Source organism: Nerophis ophidion, linkage group LG21, assembly GCF_033978795.1.
Source record: "Nerophis ophidion isolate RoL-2023_Sa linkage group LG21, RoL_Noph_v1.0, whole genome shotgun sequence".
In the NCBI taxonomy this organism is placed as follows: domain Eukaryota; kingdom Metazoa; phylum Chordata; class Actinopteri; order Syngnathiformes; family Syngnathidae; genus Nerophis; species Nerophis ophidion.
This window is the reverse complement of record NC_084631.1, coordinates 37462331-37489226: the sequence shown is the minus strand read 5'-3', so window position 1 is coordinate 37489226 and position 26896 is coordinate 37462331. Positions and strand designations below refer to the sequence as shown.

At 38.8% G+C, this 26896-nt stretch overlaps 1 protein-coding gene across 2 annotated transcripts in view; it reads right to left on the bottom strand.

Annotated features, from left to right (window-relative positions):
- Window positions 1-26896, bottom strand: part of adcy2b (adenylate cyclase 2b (brain)) — a 136486-nt gene that overhangs the window by 104259 nt on the left and 5331 nt on the right. The window contains exon 2 of one of the 2 annotated variants that reach the window (XM_061882548.1): window positions 4049-4243. In XM_061882548.1, the coding sequence (XP_061738532.1) occupies window positions 4049-4243 (195 nt within the window). Of the gene's footprint in view, window positions 1-4048; window positions 4247-26896 lie in introns of both variants that reach the window. The other variant, XM_061882547.1, reaches the window with a different exon arrangement.

Sequence of the window (26896 nt, the reverse complement as noted above, 5' to 3'; positions counted from 1 at the left end):
TTCCTGTTGATTTTTGCTGAAGGATGTCAGTGTATGAAATCTGGGTCTAATTGAGACCTACATAGAGGTTTTGTTTCATGTCGCTACGACATTCCTACTGGAAGTTGCAGGCAGTTTTGTCTGTGTTTTCTTCCTAGGAGCAGTTTTGTCTGTGTTTTTTTCCTAGGGGGCGCTAGAGTGCAATTTTGAGTTTTGGGGTTAGGTTTTTCATTGGATCGCAATTTTTGCCAGTCCAGATGTGTGTGTTCAGTTTGATGAGTTTTAAAGCATGTTAAGGGGGTCAAATTTCAGCTCAAAGAGGCAAAGGTGAGTGTTTTTACAAAAATGTTGTTTTGAAGGGGGCAATTGCAAACTTCCTGTTGATTTTTGCTGAAGAATGTCACTGTATGAAATCTGGGTCTAAGTGAGACCTACATAGAAGTTTTTGTTTCATGTCGCTACGACATTCCTACTGGAAGTTGCAGGCAGTTTTGTCTGTGTTTTCTTCCTAGGGGCAGTTTTGTCTGTGTTTTTTTCCTAGGGGGCGCTAGAGCGCAATTTTGAGTTCTGGGGTTAGGTTTGTTGATTAGATTAACATTTTCGCCAGTCCAGATGTGTGTGTCCAGTTTGATGAGTTTTAAAGCATGTTAAGGGGGTCAAATCACAGCTCAAAGAGGCAAAGGTGAGTGTTTTTACAAAAATGTTGTTTTGAAGGGGGAATTGCAAACTTCCTGTTGATTTTTGCTGAAGGATGTCAGTGTATGAAATCTGGGTCTAAGTGAGACCTACATAGAGGTTTTTGTTTCATGTCTCTACGACATTCCTACTGGAAGTTGCAGGCGGTTTTGTCTGTGTTTTCTTCCTAGGAGCAGTTTTGTCTGTGTTTTTTTCCTAGGGGGCGCTAGAGCGCAATTTTGAGTTCTGGAGTTAGGTTTGTTGATTACATTAACATTTTCGCCAGTCCAGATTTGTGTGTCCAGTTTGATGAGTTTTAAAGCATGTTAAGGGGGTAAAATTTCAGCTCAAAGAGGCAAAGGTGAGTGTTTTTACAAAAATGTTGTTTTGAAGGGGCAATTGCAAACTTCCTGTTGATTTTTGCTGAAGGATGTCAGTGTATGAAATCTGGGTCTAAGTGAGACCTACATAGAGGTTTTTGTTTCATGTCGCTACGACATTCCTACTGGAAGTTGCAGGCAGTTTTGTCTGTGTTTTCTTCCTAGGAGCAGTTTTGTCTGTGTTTTTTTCCTAGGGGGCGCTAGAGTGCAATTTTGAGTTTTGGGGTTAGGTTTTTCATTGGATCGCAATTTTTGCCAGTCCAGATGTGTGTGTCCAGTTTGATGAGTTTTAAAGCATGTTAAGGGGGTCAAATTTCAACTCAAAGAGGCAAAGGTGAGTGTTTTCACAAAAATGTTGTTTTGAAGGGGGCAATTGCAAACTTCCTGTTGATTTTTGCTGAAGGATGTCAGTGTATGAAATCTGGGTCTAAGTGAGACCTACGTAGAGGTTTTTGTTTCACGTCGCTACGACATTCCTACTGGAAGTTGCAGGCAGTTTTGTCTGTGTTTTCTTCCTAGGAGCAGTTTTGTCTGTGTTTTTTTCCTAGGGGGCGCAATTTTGAGTTTTGGGGTTAGGTTTTTTGATTAGATCTCAATTTTAGCCAGTCCAGATGTGTGTGTCCAGTTTGATGAGCTTTGAAGCATGTTAAGGGGGTCAAATCACAGCTCAAAGAGGCAAAGGTGAGTGTTTTCACAAAAATGTTGTTTTGAAGGGGGCAATTGCAAACTTCCTGTTGATTTTTGCTGAAAGATGTCAGTGTATGAAATCTGGGTCTAAGTGAGACCTACATAGAGGTTTTTGTTTCATGTCTCTACGACATTCCTACTGGAAGTTGCAGGCAGTTTTGTCTGTGTTTTCTTCCTAGGAGCAGTTTTGTCTGTGTTTTTTTCCTAGGGGGCGCTAGAGCGCAATTTTGAGTTCTGGAGTTAGGTTTGTTGATTAGATTAACATTTTCGCCAGTCCAGATTTGTGTGTCCAGTTTGATGAGTTTTAAAGCATGTTAAGGGGGTAACATTTCAGCTCAAAGAGGCAAAGGTGAGTGTTTTTACAAAAATGTTGTTTTGAAGGGGCAATTGCAAACTTCCTGTTGATTTTTGCTGAAGGATGTCAGTGTATGAAATCTGGGTCTAATTGAGACCTACATAGAGGTTTTGTTTCATGTCGCTACGACATTCCTACTGGAAGTTGCAGGCAGTTTTGTCTGTGTTTTCTTCCTAGGAGCAGTTTTGTCTGTGTTTTTTTCCTAGGGGGCGCTAGAGTGCAATTTTGAGTTTTGGGGTTAGGTTTTTCATTGGATCGCAATTTTTGCCAGTCCAGATGTGTGTGTTCAGTTTGATGAGTTTTAAAGCATGTTAAGGGGGTCAAATTTCAGCTCAAAGAGGCAAAGGTGAGTGTTTTTACAAAAATGTTGTTTTGAAGGGGGCAATTGCAAACTTCCTGTTGATTTTTGCTGAAGAATGTCACTGTATGAAATCTGGGTCTAAGTGAGACCTACATAGAAGTTTTTGTTTCATGTCGCTACGACATTCCTACTGGAAGTTGCAGGCAGTTTTGTCTGTGTTTTCTTCCTAGGGGCAGTTTTGTCTGTGTTTTTTTCCTAGGGGGCGCTAGAGCGCAATTTTGAGTTCTGGGGTTAGGTTTGTTGATTAGATTAACATTTTCGCCAGTCCAGATGTGTGTGTCCAGTTTGATGAGTTTTAAAGCATGTTAAGGGGGTAAAATTTCAGCTCAAAGAGGCAAAGGTGAGTGTTTTTACAAAAATGTTGTTTTGAAGGGGTGTTTGCCAACTTCCTGTTGATTTTTGCTGAATGATGTCACTGTATGAAATCTAGGTCTAAGTGAGACCTACATAGAGGTTTTAGTTTCATGTCGCTACGACGTTTCTACTGGAAGTTACAGGCAGTTTTGTCTGTGTTTTCTTCCTAGGAGCAGTTTTGTCTGTGTTTTTTTCCTAGGGGGCGCTAGAGTGCAATTTTGAGTTTTGGGGTTAGGTTTTTCATTGGATCGCAATTTTTGCCAGTCCAGATGTGTGTGTCCAGTTTGATGAGTTTTAAAGCATGTTAAGGGGGTCAAATTTCAGCTCAAAGAGGCAAAGGTGAGTGTTTTTACAAAAATGTTGTTTTGAAGGGGGCAATTGCAAACTTCCTGTTGATTTTTGCTGAAGGATGTCACTGTATGAAATCTGGGTCTAAGTGAGACCTACATAGAAGTTTTTGTTTCATGTCGCTACGACATTCCTACTGGAAGTTGCAGGCAGTTTTGTCTGTGTTTTCTTCCTAGGGGCAGTTTTGTCTGTGTTTTTTTCCTAGGGGGCGCTAGAGCGCAATTTTGAGTTCTGGGGTTAGGTTTGTTGATTAGATTAACATTTTCGCCAGTCCAGATGTGTGTGTCCAGTTTGATGAGTTTTGAAGCATGTTAAGGGGGTCAAATTTCAGCTCAAAGAGGCAAAGGTGAGTGTTTTTACAAAAATGTTGTTTTGAAGGGGTGTTTGCCAATTTCCTGTTGATTTTTGCTGAATGATGTCACTGTATGAAATCTAGGTCTAAGTGAGACCTACATAGAGGTTTTAGTTTCATGTCGCTACGACGTTTCTACTGGAAGTTACAGACAGTTTTGTCTGTGTTTTCTTCCTAGGGGTTAGGTTTTTTGATTAAATCGCAATTTTCGCCATTCCTGATGTGTATGTCAAATTTGGTGAGTTTTGAAGCATGTTAAGGGGGTCAAATTACAGCTCAAAGCTGCGGAATAATAATAAAGAAAGAATAAAACGCTAGAAATTCAAAAGGGTCCTCTGTCCCAAAAGGACATTCGGTCCCTAAAAAAATGTAAATTGTCACCAACGTTACAAAGGAGCACAATAAATAGAAACACTAAAATACAAAACTGAATGCAACAATGTGTGGTCAATCACAATTAAAATAAACAAATAAAAGTCAGGATTGAAGGTGACAGTGAGCCCCTTCTGGGGTTGGAAGCATGATACTGATAAAGCACGGCTCACACACACACTTACCTGGTCCCAGGGGCTGAGGATCCCTCCCGAGAACATGAACAGGTAACCCATGGTGACCAGACACGCCCATATTAGGAGAGAAAAGAGGCGGAGCATCCGCTTGAAGACGGACTCGATGCACACCAGGATGAAGATGGACAGGAAGAGGAAGAGCGCGGTGGGCACGGTGATGAGGAAGGTCAGGTGGTCCTGTGTCTTCTGGGAAGAAAGAGAAATGTACTTTGCAATAAAACAGACTTCATCCACCACACGCCAACAACAAGCTTCAGTCGGATTTAAAAACTTCAGACAGGGGTCATTAACCCTCTTGACCCCGGGGCCCAACTTCTCTACTAAATGTTAAAATAATTAGTGATCAGTAGAAGCATTTAAGTCCCATCTTAAAACTCATTTGCATACTCTAGCCTTTAAATTGACCCCCTTTTCGACCAGTTGATCTGCCGTCTGTTTTTATACTCTGCTCCCCTCTCCTTCGGCAGATGATCTCCTGCCGGCCCCACTATTGACTAGACTCTCACTATTATGTTAGATCCACTATGGACTGGATTCTGTCACTGTTATGTTAGGACCACTTTGAACTGGAATTTCACCGTTATGTTAGATCCACTATGGACTGGACTCTCACACTATTATGTTAGATCAACTATGGACTGGACTATCACTATTATGTTAGATCCACTATGGACTGGACTCTCACACTATTATATTAGATCCACTATGGACTGGATTCTCACACTATTAAGTTAGACCCACTATGACTAGACTCTCACACTATTATGTTGGATCCACGAACTCTCCTGAAGGAATCAATAAAGTACTATCTATTTATCTATCTATGGACTGGACTCTCACACTATTATGTTAGATCCACTATGGACTGGACTCTCACTATTATGTTAGACCCACTATGGACTGGACTCTCACTATTATGTTAGACCCACTATGGACTGTACTCTCACTATTATGTTAGATCCACTATGGACTGGATTCTCTCACTATTATGTTAGATCCACTATGGACTGGACTCTCACTATTATGTTAGATCCACTATGGACTGGATTCTCTCATTGTTAGATCCACTATGGACTGTACTCTCACTATTATGTTAGATCCACTATGGACTGGACTCTCACTATGATGATGGATCCACTATGGACTGGACTCTCACTATTATGTTGGATCCACTATGGACTGGACTCTCACACTATTATGTTAGACCCACTATGGACTGGACTCTGACTATTATGTTAGATCCACTATGGACTGGACTCTCGCACTATTATGTTAGATCCACTATGGACTGGACTCTCCCTATTATGTTAGATCCACTATGGACTGGACTCTCACACTATTATGTTAGATCCACTATGGACTAGACTCTCACACTATTATGTTAGATCCACTATGGACTGGACTCTCACTCTTATATTAGAACTACTATGGACTATACCCTATACATCCTGTTAATCCACTACATCGGGGGTCGGTAACCCGCGGCTCTGGAGCCACATGAGGGTCTTTAGCGCCGCCCTAGTGGCTCTCTGGAGCGTTTTCAAAAATATATGAAAAATGGAAATAGATGAGGGGGAAAAAAACATATTTTTTGTTTTAATTTGGTTTCTGTAGGAGGACAATCATGACACAAAGCTCCCTAATTGCTATAAAGCACACTGTTTGTATTAGACATGCTTCACTGATTCGAATATTTGGCGAGCGCCGTTTTGTCCCACTAATTTTGGCGGTCCTTGAACTCACCCTAGTTTGTTTCCATGTATAACTTTCTCCGACATTCTAAGACGTGTTTTATGCCACTTCTTTTTCTGTCACATTTTGTCCAAAACTTATAATGTTGTGCATGAATGCACAAAGGTGAGTTTTGTTGATGTTCTTGACTTATGTGGAGTGCTAATAAGACATATTTGGTCACTGCATGACAGCAAGCTAATCGATGCTAACATGCTATTTAGGCTAGCTATATGTACATATTGCATCATAACGCCTCATTTGTAGCTAAATTTGAGCTAATTTAGTTTACTTTAAGTCCTCATAATTCAATTTATATCTCATGACACTATCTGTAAGTAATATGGCTTTTAAATTTTTGCGGCTCCAGACAGATTTGTTTTTGTATTTTTAGTCCAATATGGCTCTTTCAACATTTTGGGTTGCCGACCCCTGCACTACATCAACAAAAAAACATGTCTTAAATTATGCTTTGTTATTATGTGATATTTATAACAAAAAAATGTAGACGTGATCCAAACATCTTCAACAATCAAAGCATGGTTGTAACAATCCACAAAAAGATATTGTGTGCTTTTAATGCGTGAAAGAGGTATCTCATTGCAAGTTCTCCTACAGCAGGAATACAAATGTGTTTCTACACAATACAAAAGCCTGCAAGACACCAACACAATGTGTTCCTTGCTGTCATTAAATATGACACAAACACATCAACAATATGACACAAACACATCAACAATATGACACAAACACAACAATATGACTCAAACACATCAACAATATGACACAAACACATCAACAATATGACAATAACACATCAACAATATGACACAAACACCAACAATATGACGGAAACACATCAACAATATGACACAAACACATCAACAACATGACACAAACACATCAACAGTATGACATCAACAACATGACACAAACACATCAACAACATGACACAAACACATCAACAATATGACACAAACACATCAACAACATGACACAAACACATCAACAGTATGACATCAACAACATGACACAAACACATCAACAACATGACACAAACACATCAACAATATGACACAAACACATCAACACCATGACACAAACACATCAACAATATGACACAAACACATCAACTACATGACACAAACACATCAACAGTATGACATCAACAACATGACACAAACACATCAACAACATGACACAAACACATCAACAATATGACACAAACACATCAACAACATGACACAAACACATCAACAACATGACACAAACACATCAACAACATGACACAAACACATCAACAATATGACACAAACACATCAACAATATGACACAACACATTAACAATATGACACAAACACATCAACAATATGACTCAAACACATCAACAATATGACACAAACACATCAACAATATGACACAAACACATCAACAACATGACACGAACACATCAACAACATGACACAAACACAACAACAAGACACAAACACATCAACAATATGACACAAACACATCAACAACATGATACAAACACATCAACAATATGACACGAACACATCAACAATATGACACAAAAAAAATCAACAACATGACACATACACATCAACAATATGACACAAGCACATTAACAATATGACACAAACACATCAACAATATGACACAAACACATCAACAATATGACACAAACACATCAACAATATGACACAAACACATCAACAATATGACACAAACACAACAATATGACTCAAACACATCAACAATATGACACAAACACATCAACAATATGACACAAACACATCAACAATATGACACAAACACATCAACAACATGACACAAACAAATCAACAATATGACACAAACACATCAACAATATGACACAAACACATTAACAATATGACACAACACATTAACAATATGACACAAACACATCAACAATATGACACAAACACATCAACAATATGACACAAACACATCAACAATATGACACAAACACATCAACAATATGACACAAACACATCAACAAGATGACACAAACAAATCAACAATATGACACAAACACATCAACAGTATGACACAAACACATCAACAATATGACACAAACACATCAACAATATGACACAAACACATCAACAATATGACACGAACACATCAACAATATGACACAAACACATCAACAATATGACACAAACACATCAACAATATGACACAAACACATCAACAATATGACACAAACACATCAACAACATGACACAAACACATCAACAATATGACACAAACACATCAACAACATGACACAAAAAAATCAACAATATGACACAAACACATCAACAATATGACACGAACACATCAACAGTGTGACACAAACACATCAACAATATGACACAAACACATCAACAATATGACACAAACACATCAACAATATGACACAAACACATCAACAATATGACACAAACACATCAACAATATGACACAAACACATCAACAAAATGACACAAACACATCAACAATATGACACAAACAAACAACAATATGACACAAACACATCAACAATATGACACGAACACATCAACAACATGACACAAACACATCAACAATATGACACGAACACATCAACAATACGACACAAACACATCAACAAAATGACACAAACACATCAACAATATGACACAAACACATCAACAATATGACACAAACACATCAACAATATGACACAAACACCATCAACAATATGACACAAACACATCAACAATATGACACAAACACATCAACAACATGACACAAACACATCAACAATATGACACAAACACATCAACAATATGACACAAACACATCAACAATATGACACAAACACATCAACATTATGACACAAACACATCAACAATATGACACGAACACATCAACAACATGACACAAACACATCAACAATATGACACGAACACATCAACAATATGACACAAACACATCAACAAAATGACACAAACACATCAACAATATGACACAAACACATCAACAATATGACACAAACACATCAACAAAATGACACAAACACATCAACAATATGACACAACACATCAACAATATGACACAAACACATCAACAATATGACACAAACACATCAACAACACGACACAAACACATCAACAATATGACACGAACACATCAACAATATGACACAAACACATCAACAATATGACACAAACACATCAACAACATGACACACACATCAACAACATGACACAAACACATCAACAACATGACACAAAAAAATCAACAATATGACACAAACACATCAACAATATGACACAAACACATCAACAACATGACACAAACACATCAACAACATGACACAAACACATCAACAACATGACACAAACATCAACAATATGACACAAACACATCAATGACACAAACACATCAACAATATGACACAAACACATCAACAATATGACACAAACACATCAATGACACAAACATAACAACAATATGACACAAACACATCAATGACACAAACATAACAACAATATGACACAAACACATCAATGACACAAACATAACAACAATATGACACAAACACATCAATGACACAAACATAACAACAATATGACACAAACACATCAATGACACAAACATAACAACAATATGACACAAACACATCAATGAAACAAACACAACAACAATATGACACAAACACATCAACAGGCAGACAGACTGAGCCTGGAGAATGTGCTACAGCGTCACTTCTGTGCTCAATGTCAGCGCTTACACACACACACACACACACACACACACACACACACACACACACACACACACACACACACGCGCACGCACGCACGCACGCACGCACGCACGCACGCACGCACGCACGCACGCACGCACACACACACACACACACACACACACACATCTAATTAATACACTGACTACTCCCTGGCCATGTGTTAGATGTAAAAAGAAGCGATAGTAAGTCAGCAATGAGGACGCCTCAGTCAAGGAGATATAATCACCTTAATGACAGCTGACAATTAACTCCTCTGATAATTAACACACTTTAAATGAGAAGAGCAGCACACCCTGAGCCAAAGACTAAGACTAAGGTCATGTGAGTCACGTCTGGCACATGGTCTCATGGGACTACTGACACCACAGCACTGCACAATAGTGCACTACTCAGGATGCACAATAGGACACAACTAAGGATGCACAATAGTGCACTACTCAGGATGCACAATAGGACACTACTAAGGATGCACAATAGTGCACTACTCAGGATGCACAATAGGACACAACTAAGGATGCACAATAGTGCACTACTAAGGATGCACAATAGGACACTACTCAGGATGCACAATAGTGCACTACTCAGGATGCACAATAGGACAAAACTAAGGATGCACAATAGTGCACTACTCAGGATGCACAATAGGACACAACTAAGGATGCACAATAGTGCACTACTCAGGATGCACAATAGGACACTACTAAGGATGCACAATAGTGCACTACTCAGGATGCACAATAGGACACAACTAAGGATGCACAATAGTGCACTACTAAGGATGCACAATAGGACACTACTCAGGATGCACAATAGGACACAACTAAGGATGCACAATAGTGCACTACTCAGGATGCACAATAGGACACTACTAAGGATGCACAATAGGACACAACTAAGGATGCACAATAGGACACTCCTAAGGGTGCACAATAGGACACTCCTAAGGTTGCACAATAGGACACTACTAAGGATGCATAATAGGACACTTCTAAGAATGCACAATAGGACACTCCTAAGGATGCACAATAGGACACTACTAAGGATGCACAATTGGACACAACTAAGGATGCACAATAGTGCACTACTCAGGATGCACAATAGGACACAACTAAGGATGCACAATAGTGCACAACTAAGGATGCACAATAGTGCACTACTCAGGATGCACAATAGGACACTACTAAGGATGCACAATAGGACACTACGAAGGATGCACAATAGTGCACTACTAAGGATGCACAATAGGACAAAACTAAGGATGCACAATAGTGCACTACTCAGGATGCAAAATTGGTCACTACTAAGGATGCACAATAGTGCACTACTAAGGATGCACAATAGGACACAACAAAGGATGGACAATAGGACACAACTAAGGATGCACAATAGTGCACTACTAAAGATGCACAATAGGACACAACTAAGGATGCACAATAGGGCACTACTCAGGATGCACAATAGGACACTACTAAGGATGCATAATAGGACACTACGAAGGATGCACAATTGTGCACTACTCAGGATGCACAATAGGACAAAACTAAGGATGTACAATAGTGCACTACTCAGGATGCACAATTGGTCACTACTAAGGATGCACAATAGTGCACTACTAAGGATGCACAATAGGACACAACTAAGGATGCATAATAGGACACTTCTAAGAATGCACAATAGGACACTCCTAAGGATGCACAATAGGACACTACTAAGGATGCACAATTGGACACAACTAAGGATGCACAATAGTGCACTACTCAGGATGCACAATAGGACACAACTAAGGATGCACAATAGTGCACAACTAAGGATGCACAATAGTGCACTACTCAGGATGCACAATAGGACACTACTAAGGATGCACAATAGGACACTACGAAGGATGCACAATAGTGCACTACTAAGGATGCACAATAGGACAAAACTAAGGATGCACAATAGTGCACTACTCAGGATGCAAAATTGGTCACTACTAAGGATGCACAATAGTGCACTACTAAGGATGCACAATAGGACACAACAAAGGATGGACAATAGGACACAACTAAGGATGCACAATAGTGCACTACTAAAGATGCACAATAGGACACAACTAAGGATGCACAATAGGGCACTACTCAGGATGCACAATAGGACACTACTAAGGATGCATAATAGGACACTACGAAGGATGCACAATTGTGCACTACTCAGGATGCACAATAGGACAAAACTAAGGATGTACAATAGTGCACTACTCAGGATGCACAATTGGTCACTACTAAGGATGCACAATAGTGCACTACTAAGGATGCACAATAGGACACAACTAAGGATGCACAATAGGACACAACTAAGGATGCACAATAGTGCACTACTAAGGATGCACAATAGTGCACTACTAAAGATGCACAATAGGACACAACTAAGGATGCACAATAGTGCACTACTTAGGATGCACAATTGGACACAACTAAGGATGCACAATAGGACACTACTAAGGATGCACAATAGGACACAACTAAGGATGCACAATAGTGCACTACTCAGGATGCACAATAGGACACAACTAAGGATGCACAATAGGACACAACTAAGGATGCACAATAGGACACAACTAAGGATGCACAATAGTGCACTACTAAAGATGCACAGTAGGACACAACTAAGGATGCACAATAGGACACAACTAAGGATGAACAATAGTGCACTACTAAGGATGCACAATAGGACACAACTAAGGATGCACAATAGGACACAAACAAAGATGCACAATAGGACACAACTAAGGATGCACAATAGTGCACTACTCAGGATGCACAATAGGACATTACTAAGGATGTACAATAGGACACTACTAAGGATGCACAATAGGACACAACTAAGGATGAACAATAGGACACTACTAAGGATGCACAATTGGACACAACTAAGGATGCACAATAGTGCACTACTCAGGATGCACAATAGGACACAACTAAGGATGCACAATAGGACACAACTAAGGATGAACAATAGGACACTACTAAGGATGCACAATTGGACACAACTAAGGATGCACAATAGTGCACTACTCAGGATGCACAATAGTGCACCACTCAGGATGCACAATGGGACACAACTAAGGATGCCCAATAGTGCACAACTAAGGATGCACAATAGTGCACTACTCAGAATGCACAATAGGACACAACTAAGGATGCACAATAGTGCACCACTCAGGATGCACAATAGGACACAACTAAGGATGCACAATAGGACACTACGAAGGATGCACAATAGTGCATTATTAAGGATGTACAATAGGACAAAACTAAGGATGCACAATAGTGCACTACTCAGGATGCACAATTGGACACAACCAAGGATGCACAATAGGACACAACTGAGGATGCACAATAGTGCACTACTCAGGATACACAATTGGACACAACTAAGGATGCACAATAGGACACAACTGAGGATGCACAATAGTGCACTACTCAGGATGCACAATAGGACACAACTAAGGATGCACAATAGTGCACTACTCAGGATGCACAATAGGACACAACTAAGGATGCACAATAGTGCACCACTCAGGATGCACAATAGGACACAACTAAGGATGCACAATAGGACACTACGAAGGATGCACAATAGTGCACTATTAAGGATGCACAACAGGACAAAACTAAGGATGCACAATAGTGCACTACTCAGGATGCACAATTGGTCACTACTAAGGATGCACAATAGTGCACTACTAAGGATGCACAATAGGACACAACTAAGGATGCACAATAGGACACTACTAAGGATGCACAATAGTGCACTACTAAGGATGCACAATAGTGCACTACTAAGGATGCACAATAGGACACAACTAAGGATGCACAATAGGACACAAATAAGGATGCACTATAGTGCACTACTAAGGATGCACAATAGGACACTACTAAGGATGCACAATAGGACACAACTAAGGATGCACAATAGGACACAACTAAGGATGCACAATAGGACACAACTAAGGATGCACAATAGGACACCACTAAGGATGCACATGTAGAATAGGACACTACTAAGGATGCACAATAGGACACTACTAAGGATGCACATGTAGAATAGGACACTACTAAGGATGCACAATAGGACACAACTAAGGATGCACTATAATGCACTACTAAGGATGCACAATAAGACACTCCTAAGGATGCACAATAGGACACTCCTAAGGATGCACATGTGGCACCTTGGCTTATGTTAAGCATCCTTTCCAAAGGGTCTGTTAAAAACTCCCGAATAAAGTTCAAAAGGAAAGAATGTAAATCCAAATATTCTGTTGGAGACACTCAGAAAAAAAGACATTTGACAGAGTATAATAATTGATGTACAAACAGAAAACCATGCACAATACATCAATAATGACTGCAATTGATAATTGAACAACTGGGAATAGGAATACATTTTTATTTAGGGTTAGGTTTCAACCAACCCTAATACAATGTTTGTTTCATCTGACAAGGACAAAGATAAGACCTTCTGGTGGAAAGTTCTGTGGTCAGATGAAACAAAAATGGAGCTGTTTGGCCACAATACCCAGCAATATGTTGGTGAGGCCTTTAATCCCAGGAACACCATTCCTAAAGTCAAGCATGGTGGTGGTAGTATTATGCTCTGGGCCTGTTCTGCTGCCAATGGAACTGCTGCTTTAAGTGGGACAATGAAAAAGGAGGATTAGCGCATTGACTTTCCTGCCATCACCACAAATGGATAACCAATCTGATGCAAACACCAGCTGTGGTGCGTTCAGGGACTCTGTGCAAACAGACTGGAAGGCTCTCGTTGCCTTTGATTGGACTTTTACTGTACGCTTCACGACTTGATCTAATACCGACTCCGGTGTTTTATTGTGCAGACGCAGTGCGTCACCATGGTGTGTTCATCTTACTAAAAAAATAGCTTTTTTTTTTTCAAATGACAACGAGGGAATCCTACAAAAAAGCAAATGGCGGTCGTCCTGTAAGGCTGCTGGCACATGTCTGGTCATATGTTGACTTTTAAAGGCCTACTGAAAGCCACTACTAGCGACCACGCAGTCTGATAGTTTATATATCAATGATGAAATATTAACATTGCAACACATGCCAATACGGCCTGTTTAGTTTACTAAATTGCAATTTTAAATTTCGCGCCGAAATATCCGGCTAAAACGTCTCGGTATGATGACGCGTGCGCGTGACGTCACGCATTGTAGAGGACATTTTGTTCCAGCATCGTTCACAGCTATAAGTCGTCTCTTTTTATCGCATAATTCCACAGTATTATGGACATCAGTGTTGCTGAATCTTTTGCAATTTGTTCAATGAATAATGGAGACGTCAAAGAAGAAAGCTGTAGGTGGAAAGCGGTGTATTACGGCCGCTTTTAGCAACACAAACATAGCCGGTGTTTCATTGTTTAAATTCCCGAAAGATGACGGTGAAGCTTTAATATGGAACTGAGCGGTCAAGCGAACACGGTTGGATTGGACCACACACACAAAGTACAGTGTATTATGCAGCGATTATTTCAGAAGATCGTGTTTTGAAGAGGGTCCCTTGCGAAGGGCAGAGATGGGCATCGCCACCACCAGTCGACTGGTGCTGAAGAAAGGTGCAGGGCCGACCTTCAGGTTGTACAGGTACGACCATATAATCTCACTAAAACACTAGTAATACAATAAGCAGATAAGGGATTTTCCAGAAATTATCCTAGTAAATTTGTCTAATAATATCTAAATCGCACTCACTGAATAGTCTTTTTATTTCTAAAATTTTTTCTAGTCCTTCACTCTCACTTTCCTCATCCACAAATCGTTCATTCTCGCTCAAATTAATAAGGAAATCGTCGCTTTCGCGGTCCGAATCGCTCTCGCTGCTGGTGGCCATGATTGTAAACAATGTTCAGATGTGAGGAGCTCCACAACCCGTGACGTCACGCGCACATCGTCTGCTACTTCCGGTACAGGCAAGGCTTTTTTATTAGCGACCAAAAGTTGCGAACTTTATCGCCGATGTTCTCTACTAAATCCTTTCAGCAAAAATATGGCAATATGGCGAAATGATCAAGTATGACACATAGAATGGACCTGCTATCCCCTTTTGAATAAGAACATCTCATTTCAGTAGGCCTTTAAAAAGCCACTTTCCTCCACAGCGTGCCTTGTCGTCGTCCGTCTGTTCTAATGCATCGTGTTTGCAGCCAGAACAATTAACTCCCTTTTTATCCACTCTGGCTTCTGCAGCCATTACACGGACAAAGAGATGCATATAACTCTCGCTTAGTCCACACAAATGTAGCAAAGTCCAAAGGCAACATGTCTGCACTTTTCACATAGTTTTTTTTTTTGGAATCAACGAGCTGCAAACTTATAAATAAATACAAACATCATTGATAGGAGTTTATCCCAAAACTCCTGCAGTTCTTGTGTTTACAAACCCCGTTTCCATATGAGTTGGGAAATTGTGTTAGATGTAAATATAAACAGAATACAATGATTTCCAAATAATTTTCAACCCGTATTCAGTTGAATGCACTACAAAGACAAGATATTTGATGTTCAAACTCATAAACTTTATTTTTTTGCAAATAATAATTACCTTAGAATTTCATGGCTGCAACACATGCCAAAGTAGTTGGGAAAGGGCATGTTCACCACTGTGTTACATCACCTTTTCTCTTAACAACACTCAATAAACGTTTGGGAACTGAGGAAACTAATTGTTGAAGCTTTGAAAGTGGAATTCTTTCCCATTCTTGTTTTATGTAGAGCTTCAGTCGTTCAACAGTCCGGGGTCTCCGCTGTCATATTTTACGCTTCATAATGCGCCACACATTTTCCATAGGAGACAGGTCTGGACTGAAGGCAGGCCAGGAAAGTACCCGGACTCTTTTACTACAAAGCAACGCTGTTGTAACACGTGGCTTGGCGTTGTTTTAATGAAATAAGCAGGGGCGTCCATGATAACGTTGCTTGGATGACAACATATGTTGCTCCAAAACCTGTATGGACCATTCAGCATTAATGGTGCCTTCACAGATGTGTAAGTTACCCATGCCTTGGGCACTAATACACCCCCATACCATCACAGATGCTGGCTTTTGAACTTTGCGCCTATAACAATCGGGATGGTTATTTTCCTCTTTGTTCCGGAGGACACCACGTCCACAGTTTCAAAATATAATTTGAAATGAGGACTCGTCAGACCACAGAATACTTTTCCACTTTGCATCAGTCCATCTTGGATGAGCTTGGGCCCAGATAAGCCGGCGGCGTTTCAGGGTGTTGTTGATTAATGGGTTTTGCTTTGCATAGTAGAGTTTTAACTTGTACTTACGGCTTGGCACAGTGGGAGAGTGGCCGTGTGCAACCCGAGGGTCCCTGGTTCAATCCCCACCTAGTACCAACCTCGTCACGTCCGTTGTGTCCTTGAGCAAGACACTTCACCCTTGCTCCTGACGGGTGCTGGTTAGCTCCTTGCATGGCAGCTCCCTCCATCAGTGTGTGAATGTGTGTGTGAATGGGTAAATGTGGAAGTAGTGTCAAAGCGCTTTGAGTACCTTGAAGGTAGAAAAGCGCTATACAAGTACAACCGATTTATCATTTATCATTTACAAAAGTAGCGACCAACTGTAGTTACTGACAGTGGTTTTAGGAAGTTGTCCTGAGCCCATGTGGTGATATCCTTTACACACTGATGTGGGTTTTTGATGCAGTACTGCCTGAGGGATCAAAGGTCCGTAATATCATCGGTTAAGTGCAGTGATTTCTCCAGAATCTCTGAACCTTTTGATGATCTTACGGACCGCAGATGGTAAAATCCCTAAATTCCTTGCAATAACTCGTTGAGAAATGTTGTTCTAAAACTGTTCGACAATTTGCTTACAAAGTGGTGACCCTCAGCCCATCCTTGTTTGTGAATTACTTAGCATTTCATGGAAGCTGCTTTTATACCCAATCATGGCACCCACCTGTTCCCAATTAGCCTGCACACCTGTGGGATGTTACATATAAGTGTTTGATGAGCATTCCTCAACTTTATCATTATTTATTGCCACCTTTCCCAACTTCTTTGTCATTTGTTGCTGGCATCAAGTTCTAAAGTTAATGATTATTTGCAAAAAAAAAGTGTTTATGACTTTGAACATGAAATATGTTGTCATTGTAGCATATTCAACTGAATATGGGTTGAAAATTATTCGCAAATCATTGTATTCTGTTTATATTTACATCGAACACAATTTCCCAACTCATATGGAAACGGGGTTTGTACATGAAAGTGTGAAAAGGACAATCGGTGCATCAAACATCTTCATCAGACAGCAACTGCTTAGTGACTTTAAAGTGTTGCCTTGCAGGACTTTAAAGATTCTTTATTTCCTTTATGCTTTGTGTTTCTTCCAATGATTGCAAATGCATTCTTTGCGTCACCTCAGGGCATCATTTCAACGGGGACATTGAAGCTGTGCATCAGCACAAATAGTCGCATACATCAGACAAATGTACGACAATAACAATAAAACACACAAAACAAACAATCGCTACTAGCCTGCAGCACTTTTGGCGGCTCGGCTAACTATTTTTCTAACCCCGCTACACATCCTTGTGTTAAACGCAATTACTATACATTTACTAACCTCAATTCTGAACTTATTATAAGCCGCTACACTTTTCCCCACACTTTGAACCCTGCGGCTTATAAAACGGTGCGGTAAATTAATTGATTTTTCTTCACTGGCAGCCAGATTGCAAATAGTATTTTAAAAAAAACAAACAAGCAAATACACTAAAAAAGTGTGTTATTTTTCATGATACGGCGCCATCCTTTGGACGAGCTCGCTTACTGCAGGTGCAGAAGGCCGTGTCCTCCTGTTTAGTGATTTCAACCGGAAGTAGAAGTGCTGCTCCATCTTCTAGCTCAGTGGTTCTCAAGCTATTTTCAGTGATGTACCCCCTCTGAACATTTTTTTAATTCAAGTACCCCCTAATCAGAGCAAAGAATTTTTGTTTTAAAAAAAAAAGAGATAGAAAAGTAAAATACAGCACTATGTCATCAGTTTCTGATTAATTAAATTGTATAACAGTGCAAAATATTGCTCATTTGTAGTGGTCTTTCTTGAACTATTTGGAAAAAAAGATATAGAAATAACTGAAAAGTTAAAAATTGAAAAATAAACAAGTGATTCAAATACAAATTAAAGCTGCAAGCAGCGATGGACGGGACCACTTTGGCTGCTGCACCCGCGACCCAAGCCCGGATAAGAGGTAGAAGATGGATGGATGTATTATCACACAGAGAAAAATTAAACACACGTGTTATACATCAGTCTCATAGTAATAACAGTTTTGAAGTGGCTTGTGCATTTTATAAGGACGCCTTGGTGCCGCCATTTTGAGACTCTAATGCATGGTGAACGTAATGCAGTTGTTGTATTGAAGCGGGAATAGCAAACTTCATGTTGATTTTAGCTGGGGGCTGTCAGTTTATGAAATATAGGTCTCAGTGAGACCTACATTGAGGTTTTTGTTTCATGTCTGTATGACAGTCCTACAGTTTTGTCTGAGCAGAAAGCCGCCATTTTTTGACAACAGCAGCAGCGCAATGGTTCTTCGCGGGCTCATAATCTCCAAACCGGGGTAGTAATTAAAACTCTTTCTTTAACTTTTATCAGAAGGGTTCAATCTCCCTTCTCTTGCTTATTTAAAGCCAAAACAACAAACGGCCTCAGAATGTTTGAAAAAAAGCGACATTTTTTAGCCAACTTTTGTAGTGAAGGGGTAATTGCAAACTTCCTGTTTATTTTAGCTGGGAGGTAAGAGTGTATGTAATATAGGTTTAACTGAGACCTACATAGTGGTTCTTATTTCATGTTTCTACGACGTTTCTACTGGAAGTTAGAGACAGTTTTGTCTGTGTTTTCTTCCTAGGGGGCGCTAGAGCGCAATTTTGGGTCTTCGCTTTTGGTTTTTTGATTAGATCGCAATTTTTGCCAGTCCTGATGTGTGTGTCAAATGTGGTGAGTTTTGAAGCATGTTAAGGGTGTCAAATTACAGCTCAAAGAGGCGTCGGAATAACAATAAAGAATAATAATAATAAAACCTTAGAAATTCAATAAGGCCCTCTATCCCAAAGGGACATCAGTCCCTAATAAAGATTTCTACACATAGAAGTAATCATCAATTTAAAGTGCCCTCTTTGGGGATTGTAATAGAGATCCATCTGGATTCATCAACTTAATTCTAAACATTTTTTCACAAAAAAAGAAATCTTTAACGTCAATATTTATGGAACATGTCCACAAAAAATCTAGCTGTCAACACTGAATATTGCATTGTTGACATTTTTTTCACAGTTTATGAACTTACATTCATATTTTGTTGAAGTATTATCCAATAAATATATTTATAAAGGATTTTTGAAGTGTTGTTATTTTTAGAATATTTAAATAAAAATCTCAGGTACCCCTTGGAATACCTTCAAGTACCCCCAGGGGTACGCGTACCACCATTTGAGAACCACTGGTCTAGCTGTCTATTACATTTCTACTCGAATGGATTCTTCATTTACAACTCCAATTAACAATTGTAAGATTTACAATATACCTAAAACAATTCATACTTAGTAAACCATTCCATGTGTAATGTTTGTAGGAGTAATTTCATGCATGTTTGTACGTGCTATCATAATGTAATGAAGCTAACGTTGTTAGTATTAGCTAATATGCTAACACGAGTGTCTGTGTCACCGTGAAATTATTGAGTTTGTTTAGCTAGCACCCGCAGCGAGTGGGTCCATGATGATGACCTCTGTTTTGTTCCATCAGCCGTTTTACTGCCGTGTTACAAACATCGTTTGGAAACAATTAAGGTGTGTAAATAAACATTTACTAAATCTTTCTTTGTAAATAACTCATTTTTCAATCCATGTATCCGCATCGCAGCTAATAACTTGGTGCGCTGATACCTGGAATTTTTTTTGTGCCTAAAACTCAGTGGATGCAGCTTTATGCACTACAGTCTAGAAAATATGGTTCATGCATTTTAAAAACGACAGAATGATAAGGAGTAGTGAAATATATCGGCAACAAGACATGCTAACGGCTAAGCTATGTGTCAGAATCAGAGCACTGATGTGTATGTGGACTTGATAAAACATTTTGTGGCGAGTCGGAGTTAAGTAATTTGAGGCTAAAACCACCGGAAACATGATTGTTTTCTCCCACTAATTCCTCATCACATCACACTTTAACATGTAAATTGTGGAGTTTGAAAAATTATTTTAGCATATTCGACATCATTTTGGCATGAATTAAGCATTTTCAAGCATAACGATGGCCAAATGAACGACAATAGTATTGGTCACCAGATAAGACCAAGTCCTATGTTTCATAATGAGGTCCATACCTGATTTCCTTGGATTGCCGCCGGGTATATAATATGCGCCTGCCTAGAATTTCCACAGGGTCAAACTCGTCACGTCACGAGTGACACTTCACCTGTTATCATTTTTAAAATGGAGGATGCTGATTTCAATCATTTGAAATCGCATAAAGGGAAGAAGATTAAGAGCTATTCGGTGGGATTTAAGGTCCAAGCTATTGAAGATGCTAAAAAGAACAGTAAGCAGCTATGTTTTATTAATATACCGTAGCTGCGTGCGTCAAATATGAGTCATTAAATGACTCCCGCCTCCTGGTGGTAGAGGGCGCTAGTGATCCTTCTTGCGACTACTCGGCTGTGTCACGTGTGGGTCGCATTTTAATGCAAACATTGACACTCCGGACAACAACGTAAAGGTAAGAATGATTTAAAAACAAAAACACTGGTACAAAAACAGACGAAAAGAAACGCGTGGCGAAAGCACAGAAGCTAATGCTAACACTAGCACAGGATCAGGTAACAAGAAATCTAGTAAATACCAACGAAACAGTCGCATACCACAAACAAGGGACCAAGACCGACTGACGGGACAAGGCAGGCTTAAATAAGAAAGTAATTAACAAAAACAGGTGTGCATCTGGAACCCGCAGCAGGTGAAATTAATACGTTACCGTGGTGATCAAACTAACTCACAAAGCTACACAAACAACAAAGGGAGTCCAAACTAACAGAAAATAACTAAACTAAACATGATCCAGACCACGGATCATGACAGGCTGCAGAAGAAGTGACAACAAGAAGCAAGAGTGAGCAGCGATCGTTTATTTTTTCCTCTCGCTTGCACTTTTAACATGGAGGATAATATATTCAAAATAAAACAGTTTTCCAAACTGGACTTTCAATCGAAGCAGGAGGTAATAAAGGAAGATCTCCATCGAGACTGAGAGACTTTTAAAACTGAAGAAAGATAAGGAAGACTTCTATAAACAAGTTATCGATGCTTTTTATCAGAAGGAGCTGCGCATGGACTTCATTTATAAGTAAAGGTAAGACCATAATAACGTTTTTTTTTTTAATTAAATGTGCTTTTCATGATGTGTCCTTACATCACACTCAAATTTATAACCACAGGCCTAAATTTACCACATGCCTTTGGCAAACGCCGGAGTGAGAAGAGGTTTTAAAATGATTAGCGCCCCGGCGGCAATTCAAGGAAATACCGTAATTACTATACTTAATTTACCACATTCAGGCCCATATTTCGGGGCCCCCCCATGGCTAAATAGGGGCCTTAAACAGTATTTTCTGCCTCGAGCTCCTGGTATGAAATACTCAGCTTAAACGCAGCTTTCATTACACAGTAGTATGAGCTTGACGACCCAAAACCGGTCTGGTCTCACGTGGTATGAGAACGTTAACCCCTGCCTGAAAGACAATCGGTTGGGGGAAGGAGACTAACAAACCAACTCCAAAAACTCCGGAAGCCAGTACTGGTGGAAAGTTCAGCTTAGGGCTGGCAATCCAAACCTGTAAAAAAATATCTTATGCTACAGAAACATTGATGCAAAACTTGAAACCCCAACTTTGATGTTTCCTTCTTACACACATGTGAGAGGGATGTGTATTATGGCTATGAGTTGTTGTTGTTTTTTTCCCTTGGCCTCAGTCTGGACCCCCTCTCCAGGGCCCAGGTTTAGACCGATTTGTTTTATTTTATTTTATTTTATTTTGATCATCTATTTTTTTTCTCCCATTCCCCCCATTTGTTTACCTGTATCTCATCTTTTTTGTAAGGGGCGCTGGAAGCCAGCAGACCCGTCACCGATCCTGTTCTGTCTCCCTGTAATGTTTGTCTGATCTTGAATGGGATTGTGCTGAAAGTTTTAACTTTCCTGAAGGAATAAATAAAGTACTATCTGTTTATCTATCAGTCTTGGAAAGGAAGCCTCTTCACTAAAGAGCAAATAACGATGTACATGGAAAACCGTCCAAAGCTTCTGAACCCTAGACGACCCACCAACCAACATCGCTACATGGAACGTGAGAACTATGTATACGGCCGAAAAGACGGCAGTAATCGCGGAGGAGATGAGGAGGTAGAGACTGTCTCTCCTTGGTCTGTGTGAAACCTGATGGGTCCAGTCAGGGCAGGTCAAGAATCCATACTATACCCACAGTATGGATTCTGCGTGAGCTAATAGTCAAACAGTTTAAAAACAACGTTTCTCAAAGTGCAATTGCAAGAAATGACGGAAACCAACATTGAATGACCGTGACCTTCGATCCCTCAGACGGCACTATATCAAAAACCGACATCAATTTCTAAAGGATATCACCACATGTGCTCAGGAACACTTCAGAAAACCACTGTCACTAAATACAGTTGGTCGCTACATCCGTAAGGGCAAGTTAAAGCTCTACTATGCAAAGTGAAAGCCATTTATCAACAACATCCAGAAACGCCGCCGGCTTCTCTGGGGCTGAGATCATCTAAGATGGACTGATGCAAAGTGGAAAAGTGTTCTGTGGTCTGACGAGTCCACATTTCAAATTGTTTTTGGAAATATTCGACATCGTGTCATCCGGAAACAAAGGGGAAGCGAACCATCCAGACTGTTATCGACGCAAAAGTTCAAAAGCCAGCATCTGTGATGGTATGGGGGTGCATTAGTGCCCAAGGCATGGGTAACTTACACATCTGTGAAGTCACCATTAATGCTGAAAGGTACATAAAGGTTTTGGAACAACAACTTTTGCATGGACGCCCCTGCTTATTTCAGCAAGACAATGCCAAGCCACATTCAGCACGTATTACAACAGCGTAGCTTCGTAAAAAAGGAGTGCAGGTACTTTTCTGGACCGCCTGCAGTCCAGACCTGTCTCCCATCAAAAATGTGTGGCGCATTATGAAGCGTAAAATACGACAGCGGAGACCCCGGACTGTTGAACGACTGAAGCTCTACATAAAACAAGAATGGGAAATAATTCCACTTTCAAAGCTTCAACAATTAGTTTCCTCAGTTCCTAAACGTTTATTGAGTATTGTTAAAAGAAAAGGTGATGTAACACAGTGGTGAACATGCCCTTTCCCAACTACTTTGACACTTGTTGCAGCCATGAAATTCTAAGGTAATTATTATTTGCAAAAAAAAATAAAGTTTATCAGTTTGAACATCAAATATGTTGTCTTTGTAGTGCATTCAACTGAATATGGGTTGAAACGGATTTGCATATTGTTGTATTCTGTTTTTATTTTTCCTCTAACACAATTTCCCAACTCATATGGAAACGGGGTTTGTAGAAGCAAAACCAGAGCAACAAAGGCCACAGCACAGACAAAATATCAAGCAGCAAACAAACGATCTCAAACTATCTTTGCATAACTACAAAAAAAAACTCATAGGCAAGTTTCAACAGTCTCAATCTCACAGAAGACACACAGGTGACACTACTCACAACCAACTAAAGAGATGGACGGACTACTTTAGAGAGGTTCTCAATAGACAACCTCCCAACTGAGAGCAGAGATGCCACCAGCCACAGACCTGGTGGAAAACATGAACAAATCCACTTTTTCATTCCCACCCTGAAAACTGCAGATAAGCTTTGGAAGGAAACAAGAGACTTCCTCAGACAAACACACCCAAACATGAGAGCACGTACTGTACATGTTGGCGTACAGCAGGGGTCACCAACGCGGTGCCCGCGGGCACCAGGTCGCCCGTAAGGACCAGATGAGTCGCCCGCTGGCCTGTTCTAAAAATAGATCAAATAGCAGCACTTACCAGTGAGCTGCCTCTATTTTTTAAATGTATTTATTTACTAGCAAGCTGGTCTCGCTTTGCTCGACATTTTTAATTCTAAGAGAGACAAAACTCAAATAGAATTTGAAAATCCAAGAAAATATTTTAAAGACTTGGTCTTCACTTGTTTAAATAAATTCATTTATTTTTTTACTTTGCTTCTTATAACTTTCAGAAAGACAATTTTAGAGAAAAACTACAACCTTGAAAATGATTTTAGGATTTTTAAACACGTATACCTTTTTACCTTTTAAATTCCTTCCTCTTCTTTCCTGACAATTTAAATCAATGTTCAAGTAAATTGATTTTTTTTTATTGTAAAGAATAATAAATATATTTTAATTTAATTCGTCATTTTAGTTTCTGTTTTTTCAATGAAGAATATTTGTGAAATATTTCTTCAAACTTATTATGATTAAAATAAAATAAAAATTATTCTGGCAAATCTAGAACATCTGTAGAATCAAATTTAAATCTTATTTCAAAGTCTTTCGAATTTCTTGTAAAAATTTTTTGTTCTGGAAAATCTAGAAGAAATAATGATTTGTCTTTGTTAGAAATATAGCTTGGTCCAATTTGTTATATATTCTAACAAAGTGCAGATTGGATTTTAACCTATTTAAAACATGTCATAAAAAATTTTAAAATTAATTTTAATCAGGAAAAAGTACTAATGATGTTCCATTAATTATTTTTGAAATTTTTTCAAAAAGATTCGAATTAGTTTGTTTTTCCCTTCTTTTTTTCCGTAGAATTTTGAATTTTAAAGAGTCGAAATTGAAGATAAACTATGTTTCAAAATTAAATTTTCATTTTTTTCCTGTTTTCTCCTCTTTTAAACCGTTCAATTAAGTGTTTTTTTCATCATTTATTCTCTACAAAAAACCTTCGGTAAAAGGAAAAAAATGTACGACGGAATAACAGACAGAAATACCCATTTTTTAAATATATATAGATTTATTTATTAAAGGTAAATTGAGCAAATTGGCTATTTCTGGCAATTTATTTAAGTGTGTATCAAACTGGTAGCCCTTTGCATTAATCAGTACCCAAGAAGTAGCTCTTGGTTTCAAAAAGGTTGGTGACCCCTCGTGTACAGTATCCACCAGCATCAAACATGAGAGCACGTACAGTACATATTGGTGTACAGCAGGGGTCACCAACCTTTTTGAAACCAAGAGCTACTTCTTGGGTACTGATTAATGAGAAGGGCTACCAGTTTGATACACACTTAAATACATTGTCAGAAATAGCCAATTTGCTCAATTTACCTTTAATAAATGAATCGATATATATATATATTAAAAAAAAGGGTATTTCTGTCTGTCATTCTGTCGTACATTATTTTTCCTTTTACGGAATGTTTTTTGTAGAGAATAAATGATGAAAAAAACACTTAATTGAACGGTTTAAAAGAAGAGAAGACACAAAAAAATGAAAATAAAATTTTGAAACATAGTTTATCTCCAATTTCGACTCTTTAAAATTCAAAATTCAACTGAAAAAAATGAATAGAAAAAACAGCTAATTCGAATCTTTTTGAAAACATTTTAAAAATAATTTATGAAACATCATTAGTAATTTTTCCTGATTAAGATTAATTTTAGAATTTTGATGACATGTTTTAAATAGGTTAAAATCCAATCTGCATTTTGTTAGAATATATAACAAATTGGACCAAGCTATATTTCTAACAAAGACAAATCATTATTTCTTCTAGATTTTCCAGAACAACATTTTTAAAAGAAATTCAAAATACTTTGAAATAAGATTTAAATTTGATTCTACAGATTTTCCAGATTTTCCAGAATAATTTTATTCGAATTTTAATCATAATAAGTTTGAAAAAATATTTCACAAATATTCTTTGTCGAAAAAAACAGAAGCTAAAATGAAGATTTTAATTAAAATGTATTTATTATTCTTTATAATAATAATAAAAAAAATACTTGAACATTGATTTAAATTGTCAGGAAAGAAGAGGACGGAACTTAAAAGGTAAAAAGGTATATGTGTTTAAAACTCCTAAAATCATTTTAAGGTTGGATTTTTTCTCTAAAATTGTCTTTCTGAAAGTTATAAGAAGCAAAGGTAAAAAAATAAATGAATTTATTTAAACAAGTGAAGACCAAGTCTTT